Below are 11,894 nucleotides of genomic sequence, written 5' to 3'. Positions count from 1 at the left end.
GAACGCACATTCACAAATAACATGAGGCAACTAGAAGCCCTATTTCAGAGCATGGCACAGCTAACTTTATGGCAAGAATGGTCATTGTTGAAGTTCAAGATGCCGCCGTAGCAAAATTTTCTAAGCTCGGATCATCAGCTTGGGAGTGCAAATATAGTGCCCGATGCAGCATGGCAAGCCCAAACCCTTCATGGACAGCTATTAAATTCACATCGAGAAACCCCAGCTTTACACAAGATCAGCCCCGTAACAGGTAGACGAGCAAACCTTACGGAAAGGACGCAAGGCCACCCCAGACGGCCAAGGCGAGCAGCCTTGAACTGCATACTAGGCAGCATCTTGGTCTCTCAACCTCCACAGGGTTTTGAAGACTGGCAACGGCACGCAGTACCGCTAGTGCAGCGAGATCAGGGCGCTATGCTCCTTGCCATGCGTGCAACCCCTCCATGGATCACGGCCACACTTCTTCCTCCAAGGCAAGGTACCCGGGCGGATGGGTGTGTAGTTGGCGAGTGCCCAATTTAGCTGCCTGGGTGAAGAAAGGTAAGAGGAGGGCGAAGTAGTATGGAGTGAGGGCTTGAAAATGAAGACCTTTGAGGCATTTTGACTTTACCGAAAGGTTAGTTCGCATATCGGTTATTCAAGTTCGATTGCACCCTATGCCCAACTTGGCCACTCGCTGGCCTCTTCCAAGCGGCAAAGAAGAAGCCCGCCTGCCGGTACAGTCGTTCTCAGAAGCCTGTGATTGAGGATGTCGCGCAAATTATCGATCCGCACATTAGCGAAGCCGAGAGAACGGTCCCAGGACCGCGGATCCAATTAAGCCACCCACACTCTGGGTGTTCTGGAGGGTGGCACCCCGGTCTTCTTCCAGGAAAGATGTTCCGTTAGCGCCGCCCTGTGGGTTCTCCGGTCACAAGATTAGCATCAAAGGTCCTCCTGCACCAGAGCCCGATGCGTACTGGTTGGCGGAAAGCCTTGCCGCGGAAAGCCTGTCGCCTCTGTGTGGTATGCTAGAACCCCGGACAAGACATGAGAAGAAGTTGGGTGTCATGCAGCAGCCAGTCTCCAGATCGGAATCTAGGGGAAAACATATGGTAACATGCTACATTGTGTCTTCTTCTGTTAGTATCCCTATTATAGGGTAGTTAGTTCGAACCGTAGTTAACGAAGAGATTAATTAAACTATATAAATATTTATATAAGTATAAAAAGGAGGTTCTAACCGTAAGTTAGGCTAGCTACGATAATTATAAATAAGGCCCTTAATTAGCCCTTATATAGTTAGCTATATGCCGCGGTTAAATTAAACTTCTAATCCGATACTAACTTTCTCTTTTTTTTATTAATTTAATTACTATAGTTAGAGGTATAATTTAACCTCGGGCCCGTTTACTAAGTCGTCTCCTTTTCCCCCTTTTCTCTACTCTTTTTATATAACCTATCCCTTTATTTATATAATAACTTTTCTATTACTTATAAATTACTCTAATCCCTTATTTAGTACTACTTTTATAAAAGCGTTTACGAAGTTATTTTTATTATTAATCTAACGGATTTTAAGTATCTCGCGCCTTTTATATAATTACCTAAGGGTTATAATATTAATTATAAGCCTCTTTTCTTTTATTGTTTTTAATTTAATAAAGTATTTATATAATAAATAAGAATCGGTATAAATAACCGTTAAAATAAATAAAAGGCTAATTTAATTAATAATCGTCCTTAGCGTTATTAAAATTGCATAAGAGAAGTTAATATTATTAATTATACTATAAACCTCCGATACTAATATATTTTTTATTACCCGCTTATTTTTAATCAACAAATAATAGATTATATTACTATATATAGTAAATTCGCTCTTATTTATACTCTCGTTAGCTAGGATAATAATATACCCTAATTACGAAGTAAGGTTATTATTATTTATAAATAACTTATTAATAAAAACGTAAAGCTTACTAATTATAAAGTCGATTAGGTAATAAATAAGACCTCGATTGAGATTTATCTTTTATTACTTAAGCCGCTTATTAAGTACCTTAACGTTTTATTTAGTTAGATTTATAGCTTACGCTACCCTAATATAATTAAAAATCGCCTTGGGCTAATAAATACTCGTAATATATACCCCTCGTATAAGCTTAGCCTTATACCGCTTCTTAATATTAATTACGTTTAGATTAATAAGGTTAATCTTCTTACCCTACCCCTTTTATTAAAAAACGACGGTTTCCCTTTTAATTATAAGAATTTTATTATTAAATACTAGGGGGGTATTTATTATAAGGACCTCTTTTAGTTTTATTATAAAGCCCGCTTTTTAAAGCTCCTTATCCTCCTTTTTTATAAAATTAATATCGGATAGGCTTAATATATCGTCGGTTTATATTCCAACGATTCTAAATTAGTTACTTTCGTACTCCGTAACTAATAAGTATAGGTCGTATATAAAAGTAATTATTAATAATTAATTAATATAAAAATCGTAATAAGTAGCTTACTAATAAGTGCCCAATTCTACGAGCCTATATAGTAGCTTAAGTACTTTAATAATCGTACTTTTTAAGTACTTATTAGCCATTTCCTTTGGTAAATAGGCTAGGATTTTTTTATAAGCCCTATAGCTAATTAGGTATAAGCCTAGGTAATATTACGGCTCTAAATCTCGTATCCCTTCTTCCGTAACGATACTATTAGTATTATTATTAATTATTAGCTATAGCGCTATATAATAAGCGATTATATAAGTAGCGTCGCTTTTTTAATATTACTATACCCCTAAATTACGTATCTGGACTTCTCGTACGGCTAGGGTATTCCTTTCCCTTTAATTTTATAAACTATTTATAATTTAAATATATAGAGGTTTATATATTTTTTTAGGTCGTATAAAATAAATTAATAGACCCCTTAATTATAAAGAGTATTTATTTCGATAAGATCTAACCCCTTATACGGCTTTTTAGTAATTATAATTATACTTTTCTTACGTAGTTTAACTACTAGCTCGAAATTAGCTTTCTTTTTTACTATATAAAAGGTATTAATTACCTCGTTATTAATAATAAATTGCCGCGTTAGGGCTTACTATTATAGTCTTTTATAACGTCTTATTAGTAATATTAATGCCCTTTTAGTAATTTCCTTTTCCTTATCGTTTATTAGTACTACTATAACGATTTTATTAAGGATAATTTCTTATACCTCTACTACGGGTTATATAGTTTCCCTTAGCTCTTCTTCTTCTTATAAATTAGAAATTACCTCGTTAGGATTTATATAATACGGTCTAACTACTATAATTAATATTTTAAGTAGCTAGTTACAATCTTTTAAAACTATATAAGAGCGCTCGTTAATAAAAATTAACTTATATAGCCTAGCCTATTATTAAGTAATTTCGTACTATACTTATATATCTAAATTTAGTAATATATCTAAATTACCCCCTATATCGGGCCTATTATATATAGTAATTACCTCGTTAATTTACTTTTTTATACTTATTTTGCGTAGTACTTATATTACTTTTTTAACTACTTAGGCTCGTTAGCTTATGCTTAGCGACGGTAACGAGGCTAAGGTCGTTCTTAAATATACTCTAAATACTAATAGTATTAATATAAGTCCGTTAGGCCTTATAGTATCGTTATAGTATTTAAGTACTATCTAGAGGTATTCGTTATTAATAAAATCCGGATTTTCCTTTTTAATAATTCTAAACGCCCTTTTTAATTATTAATATACCCTTTTTACTTTTTTAATACTATAGTACGTTTTAACGGGTATAACTTTTAGCTATATACCGTAGGCCGTTATATTATCCCTAAATTTTATTAATTTAAAGCTAATACTAGCGTCGGTTTTAATACCGTCTAGCGGTCCTTAGTATATATTAATTTAGCTTTTTCGTAGGGCTATTAATATTATCTTTATTTATAAATCCTAGAGGAATTACCTTACTTAGAAAGATATAGCTACGTCGATTATATATAATACTAACCGACTATTTAAATAGAAAATATTAACGACGATTTTCTAATTAAAATTAAGCTTATTACGCAGTTTAAACTTAAATCTGCGTGGGCTCTACGTATTTATTTAGTATTAATAATATACTTTTATTAACTACTCTAGCGCCCCTATTTTAATATTATTATTATTTAATTATTTTAAGAGGTTATATAGCCTCGTAACTAACGGGTACCCGAATCTCTAGTATAGTTTTCTAAGCTTACTTTCCGTTAAGTAATTAATTAACTTCGTATTATTAATAAGCTTTATAAATATATACCCCTATCGTCGTTCGACTATCTCGAAGTACTTATTATTAAAAATTCTGTTCCTTATATTATTAAATATAATACTTAGTTAATCTATATCTTTTAGATATAGGAGAAATGGGGTATTAATAGGTAAAATATAGAAAGTTATCGTTCCGAAGTGCGTCTTTACTTTTACTATACTTAGGGTAACGATTTCCTTACCTAGGCCGAAACTAATCCTCGTAATACCCGCTATTAATATATTCAACGTTATTAATACAATTTTTTATAGTACTTAGAATTGCCCTTTTCTTCTAGTTAATTATTATAATACCCTAGTATTTAAGATAATTTTATAAAAATCGTCTAGGCTATACCTTTTGCTTATATAAAATACTTATATAAGCTTAGTATTTAAAGGATCTAAGTAGTATAAAAAGGACCCCTCTAGCTACCCCTAGATTTGCTTAGTATTATATTCCTTTTTTTTAAATATTAAGAAAGATAGCGTCTTCTCTTTAATTATTAAGAGAATAGGCTTTGGCCTTATTAAATTCGCCCTTTTAACTATTTTTATATCCGTTATCTAAGGGACCTTCCCTTACTATTTATAAATAAAAGCTTATTTATTAAAAGCTTTTACTACTCTCTATTTATTTAGCCTCGTATATTTTCTAAAGGCTAACGGGGTAAAAAAAAAGTAGTTAATATCGTCGATTTTATTATAATTTAATTTATTAATATAGGGGGTAAGATCTTCTTTATTTTCCGAATTTCTTATAGGGGGTATATACTTTAAGCCGCTACTTTAACTACTATTACTAAGTTCCGTACCCCCGGATTTACCCTTATATATAATGAGGAATTAGTTAAACTAACGAGGGCTAGTTTTACTATTTACTACTCTCGACTTTTTATATTATTCGTACGATTTAGTACGCTCTTTTTCGGAGTAGTTACTTAATTAATATCTATCTTTTTTATAAATATAATATTACTTCTTTTATTACCCTATTTATAAGTTAAATCTCTACTTATTTAATAAATCTAAGCCTTTTTACTAGCGATTACTATATCTAGCCTCTTTTCTTTTCTTATTATACGTTTAATTAACTTAATATTATTAATAAGAGCCGTTATACGCTTAGAAATAAGTTTAATATAGTATTCTTATTTTAATATTAAAGCTAGATCTTAGCCTCGAATAGAGCGTCTCGTAGTTTTTAAGTACTTAATATAAGGTTATTTTTACCTCTAATATACGCCAAACTACGGTATAAAAATATCTGACTTTTTGCTTATTTATCCCCTTATTTAGCTAGGTTTTTACTAGCTTATTAATTTAATTAATAAGCTCTTTAAGGATCTCTACTCGCAATTTACCCTCTATTATCCTAGTTATAAATATAAAAAAAATTACTTATAGCTTAGATAGGAGCTTTAAGTTCTTATCGTAAGTCTTAAAGCGGCTTCGGATTATATTAATTATACTAAGAAAGTCGTTTTAATCAAGATTACGTACTACTTCGTAATAATAATTAGAGGCTTTACTTATAAGTATAATATTAATTACCGAATAGTATTAGTGTTCCCTAATTCTAACTTTTTTATAATAATCGTAAAATATTATTAGGGTTTTTTATAAGACCTTATACTTCCCCCTAGAGTATAATTTCTCTTTTAAAAAGATCTTTTTAAGGTTTATAAATTACCTCGTATTTATTACTAAATTTTTAGTATTTATATACGATCCTTACGTTACTACGTATTATTAATAATTTCGGGTCGTTTACTTCTTTTTTTATTAGCTAATTAGCGCCGAATTTTACGTTAGTAATAATAATAAGTTATAAATCGAAATAAGCAAAATTATTAATTATCGTATTTTTAGTACTATATTTTACCCCGGTATATCCTTTTATAATAATAGATTTCCGTTAGTAATTATAAAGAGGAAGTCTAGGTCGTTTACCCTTTTTCTAAATTTATTAAAGTAATTATACGCTCTATCGACCTATACTTAGTTCTATAGTACGAATTCCTCTTTTATAATTATTACTATTAATATTTTATATAGCTCTTACGATTATAATTACGCTAATAATACCCCTCGCCCGTAAAGGAATTTATTAACTACTTTTATAATTCCTAAGTTTGCGCTCGTAAACTATTTATTTAGCTAGTAGCTAAGGTTATTTATAATTTTATAAAATAGGGGTTACCCCTATAGCCCCTTTTTTTTATAAACTTTAGTTAAATAGATTAATGCTATATTAATTTGCTTATTATTAGGCTAATTTGCGATTCTATATATTTACGTCCCCTAATAGTCCGGGTTAATATTTACTTATTTATAAGGGATTAGGATTCTATTTAAGATCGGGTTTTATTCTCTTTTTCTTTACCCTAACTTATTAAAGGTCGTACTCTAGCTTATACCCGTATTAGTAGTTATTAACGTATTTAATTTTAATAAGGATATATCTAATCCGCGCGCTAGTTATAATAAATCCGTGCTTTTATCACTTAACGAATTTATTGGGGTTTAGGAAATTCCCGCTTCTTCTTACCGTCTTATTATTACTCTCGTTTTTATTATTTTTAGTAATTACTACTACCCTTTTAGATTACTAGTTATTATACTTACTAAGATCCTCTTTTTCGTTTAGTATAAAAGGGTAGGTTTTAATAATTCTTTTTAATAATAATAGTAATAAACGTTTATATTACTATAAAAAAATATAATAATTAGTCTCGGGATCTTTATTAGTTACCGATTTTTATTATCCTATATATTTCTAGCCTCTTAAGCCTCGTACTCTCTATAATCTCTAAATAGCTTCCTTTTTTAACTTACTTTTTTTAGGGTAGTATTCTATAAGAATAGTTAAAAATAAACGCCGGGCGGCTTATAAAAGAGTTATATAGGCTATTAAGAACTATATAAGCCGTTAAGTATAGTTAACGAAGTTAAGCCCTTTTTTTTATAAAATTACAAATTTTAAGGACTTATTAAAAATACTTACCTATTACTTATACGTAGTAGGGTTAGATACTTTAGAGATCTTATTTTTTATAGCCTCTTAGTACCCTATTTTATATTTTTTAAGTAGTCTTTTTTATAGCTTAATTACGGTTAAGTAATTATCGCTTATTAGTAATCCTTTTTATTACTTGGTTAATTTCTTAAAATTAGTAATCTTATACCGGGAGTTAGTATAAAAAAAAGCCCTTTAGTAGCCCTTTAGAGGATTTTTTTCTTTTCTTTTTAAATCCTCGTCTTTTTAGCCTTTTCTTAAGTTAATAATAATTCTAATAAGAGGTCGTAGGACTATTTTAAAATAGCCGCCTTCTTCTTAAATTAATCTCTAAGATCTATAATATTTTTAATTCGATATTATTAAAACCTCTAAATCCCCTCTTCTTTTATTAAACCGTCCCCTATACTTTATTTTTAAATAATACCCGGGGGGTAGTTAAGGGAGCTATGAGGAGGTTATTTAAATTGCGGGCTTAAAGTCGTACTTATAAGATCCTCGTAGTAATAGACTTTTTTATATACTATAAATCTCTTAGTTTAATAACTCTTATAAAATTACCTTCGCTGCTAAGTAAGAATATTTATATTTAAAAATCCCCTTTTTTAATTACGTAGTATTTTTTTATATTATATTATTAAGCTCGTTCGTTATACTAATTAATTAAGTATGTAGTCGTTACGTAAGTATTTTTTTTTATTAATTTAACCAGTTAATTTTTAATTACGGGCCGGCTATAAAAAAGTCGTTTAGTAAAAAAGCTACTTAGGGTAATAGTAAAAGGCTAATTACTTAAGTAGTTCTATTAATTAATATATTTTAACGTAATAAACGTTGACCTCTCGTAAGTAATAAAGGGCTACGATTACTTAATTCCGTGCGGTATTTAAGAATTACCCCCTCTTTTATTCATTTTTATAAAGTTAATTAATATAAATTTCTTATCCCGTATAGTATTAAGAGGTCGTCTTTTTTATATAGTAAAATACTTTACCGATTTATAATAATAGAATTTAATTATTAATTAGTATTAATATCCTTATTATAAGGTAGTTAGTTCGAACCGTAGTTAATAAAGAGATTAATTAAACTATATAAATATCTACGTAGGTGTAAAAAGGAGGTTCTAACCGTAGGTTAGGCTAGCTACGATAATCGTAAATAAGGCCCCTAATTGGCCCCTGCGCAGTCGGCCGTACGCCGCGGTCGAATTAGACTTCCAATCCGACATCTTCCGCTTATGGGAGAGTCAGTGCTGGGGCTGCATCTTCACATTTTCGTTCATAGCGAGACGGACTCGGAATGACCAGGCGTGGGGACTCGGCACCTTATCGAGACTCTTTCCTCTGTTGGTCTCTTCTTCGGCTATTAGGGCTGCCTTTGATTCTCCATCTCAGTCTGTTCATAGGTGCTGCGCCGTGTCACGGCATCTCACTACCCCAGAGGCGCCGAGATGTGTCGGGTTGTCGGTGCGGATCTTGCAGCGGCAACTTTCCCTCCTGGGCTTTCGTCTACTTGGCATGAATCTCAGCTTGAAAAGGTGTACACTATACAACTGCTGGTAATGACAAAGCTAGAACGTCTTACAACGAGTCGGGAACTTGAAACTCAGCTTGCACTTGGTCCAATTTCAACTCGCTTGCGAGTGCCATTGAAGGATCAGCAAAACCAGTGATTAATCACGCATCCCGCCTGTGTGACCCAGGGTATCAGCTGTCCGTGAGGATCCACGCACCGCTGTTTAAAATTCTGATTGTGTTGCCGGCAAGATGGAGATGCAACACTATCGGCTGAAGCCCACGAGTTGCTATCGCTAACCCATCTATCGTCCTAAGGTAGCTGACTCTTATCGATTCCATCATGTTTACTGCTTCGAAATAGATCGACATGATTACGGTCATGGCCATCTACACGCTCGCATGCTGTCGAGGTACCACGGGCTATGTCAGCCATAGTGATCCTGCTATTCGTCCTGTCAGATGAGCGCAAAGGAAATTGTCCACTAGGCTACCCCGAATAGCGAATATATTGGCACATTGATCAATGTGGATCGCGGAACACGTTCGAGGCCGCTGATGCGGTTGACCCGGCCGATCGGACGTCGCTCTAGACTCTAGAGTACTCACCAGAGGCGCAGCATGGACAGCGGCTTTCGGATCCGTGACCCTGTTGACAGATCACGGGCGAGCTTCTCACACCGACCGTAAATCTTCACCCCAAGCCTATTGGGAGACTGTACGGTGGCGTTGGATCACGGCCCGCTCAACGCACCAAGAAGCCCAGCTTGAGGATACGCATTGCAGTTGTGGCTGAAATCTGTGACCATTCGTCGAATAAAGTCTTCTTGATGCAGGATCAAGGTTGAGAGTTGGCTATAGCGACTGATGTGAGTAGACGCGGGGGCTAGCGAGGACAATGGACTGACTGGTAGACTAGGATGATAGGCACATGAGATCCGCACCGATGCGTCGCGTGCGCCCATGTGCCTCGCTCTCCGCCGTGGGTCATGATTCCACCACTCAGTGTGGATCATCAAGAAGACGTAGGAACCGGCTCTCATACGCTGGAATTCAGGAGGAGGAATGGGATTCCATTGCCGGAGGTTTGCAGCCGCGGAGGACCCATTAAAGGAGCCGATGCTGAATGGTTGTCCTTCGTCTGCGTGAGTACGGAGGCAAGCGTGTACATGTCCGTCCGCTTCCCAGAGTCGAGTTCAGAAAGCATGATACTCCAATTTCTCCATCCCGAGCCAACGGCGCAACATCCAAAGTCCAATGTGAGAATAGAACGGCTCCAAGATGACAAGGGTGGGTGGGCCAGCGATCGCAGGGACTGGGTGCTTTAGCTCCGAGTCTGAGTCTAGAGGCGTTTCCCGGCCTGGGCTGCCACATTGAGGCAGATTTTAGCGCGGAGGAAGGCGGCCCGTCTACCAGATAGGAATAGCGTCCTGTCGAGAGAATGGGGAGAAGACTCGGAGGGCGCCAGAAAGTGCAGATGGAGCATTTGTCAAGTCAATTATGATCCTTTCCGCCGTTTCCTCTTTTCAAGGAATGCTGAACTATGGAAAGTAACTAAGATGGGAATACATGTGTCCGTGAGCTTGGTTGGTTTAGACGGATTTCACGCAGTAGTCTGGTTCAAAACTGTAGGACCATCTGGTGAGTTTGCTAACAAGCGTGTACGGAGGAAGAAGTCGGGACCTTTCGCTATTGCGAAATACTTTAGCTGTCTTACAAGGTAAGGGCATGGAATGAGTATCGGTCCTTAGTAAGATACATTCCTGGCGTGAGCACGAAAACCACGACAGGGGGTGGGTGAACACTCAGCAAAGCCCAGGACACTCCCCCCAAGGACTGAGTCCTCTGTCGCTTCAATGATTCCCAGTCTGCAGAGACAGCAAATGAAAGTCGACAGGTGTTGCTCTCAGACCACATGGAACGACGGCCCGGCTAGAGTCGACTGTGAATCCTCTCATTCTGAGCTATTGTGACCCAGTTGGGTTTGGCGTACCTTTCTCCAGATCTCCCCTCCAGTTTTTCTTCCCCATCTAAACCCTCTGCAGCCAACCCAGACGCCACAGAACGCGTTAGAGTGCGACGGGCTCGTGTGTCTTCGGCTGCGTGGTCTCAGGGACCCGGGCGGGCGCCCCATGGACTATCCGTATTGCTGGTGAGCAACCGAGGAACCTGAATTGGCTCACAATGATTCGATCTCGAAAGAAGTTGTCGCCTACAACAACAATGATATCTCCGATTAGACAACTGGGCATGTCCCGAATAGGTCACCTTACGCTCGACTCAACAGACCAACCCGGTCGACTCGAGGCAAGACGGCCAGCATCTCCACAAGCCCACACACTCTGCCCCAGATTCAGCAAAACCTTTTTTGGCGTTTTCTCCAGCGCCCCATCGAACCGGTAGCAAGGCAGCATAGCATCCGCAAACATCCTGGCAAGGGTACGGAGCCTGTCGACCCGCTGATCCGGGGAGGGTGAAAGCAGAAGAGGCCGGCCAGGACAAGAGACTTGACGCTTCTGCTCCTCCGCCTGACAACGTTGGTGACCATAATCGAAACCCAACGCACACATCGTCAACGCCAGACACTAGCCAAGCTGGCCTATCTCGTCTGCCGGCCCGTTTCGTCTCGTCTACTGGGATGGGCTTCTAGGTTGACACGCCTTCATTAGCGTTCCTTCGCCAGGCCCTGCATACCATGTTCAGAAGAACTCGGCACGGACGAAGCATTGTTGGAGAGTAATTGGGGGTTTCCCTCCGCACTAAGGCAGACAGACAGGCCAGAACCATAAGCCGCCCCCAAGGTTTGCTTAACGAACCGCCCGGACGCCTCCCATCTCATTCACATTGATTGCGATGCAGCCATCACGGGACCGAGAAAACGAGTAGCTGGTACCCGCCAAGCAGTGTCACACCCTGAGACGAATTCTTCAAGGTTAGAAGACGAACATGGTGAGCTTGACCTGACAGCTCAAGGCGAATTTCGGCGTCTACGTTCGGGCAACGCCTCTTCGCATGTCCTGTGCTCACAAGTCGGATGCTGGACTAGGTAGCCGGTCGCTCAAGTGGCA

At 36.9% G+C, this 11,894-nt stretch overlaps 2 protein-coding genes across 2 annotated transcripts; one reads left to right on the top strand and one right to left on the bottom strand.

Annotated features, from left to right (window-relative positions):
- Window positions 1–508: 508 nt before the first annotated feature.
- Window positions 509–1,148, top strand: CLUP02_13272 (uncharacterized protein; the record flags this gene model as incomplete). Its single annotated transcript, XM_049292215.1, has 2 exons — window positions 509–543; window positions 875–1,148. Coding segments are annotated over 2 exons (309 nt in total), but the record flags the coding sequence as incomplete, so codon positions are not given.
- A 3,229-nt stretch (window positions 1,149–4,377) lies between these two features.
- CLUP02_13271 (uncharacterized protein) lies at window positions 4,378–4,542 on the bottom strand (the record flags this gene model as incomplete). The annotated part of the gene is made up of 1 exon (XM_049292214.1): window positions 4,378–4,542. A coding segment is annotated over one exon (165 nt), but the record flags the coding sequence as incomplete, so codon positions are not given.
- Between the last annotated feature and the right edge of the window lie 7,352 nt (window positions 4,543–11,894).

The sequence above is a fragment of the Colletotrichum lupini genome, chromosome 7, assembly GCF_023278565.1.
Source record: "Colletotrichum lupini chromosome 7, complete sequence".
In the NCBI taxonomy this organism is placed as follows: domain Eukaryota; kingdom Fungi; phylum Ascomycota; class Sordariomycetes; order Glomerellales; family Glomerellaceae; genus Colletotrichum; species Colletotrichum lupini.
Note: the sequence above shows the minus strand (reverse complement) of the source record. Positions and strands in the feature narration are given on the sequence as shown.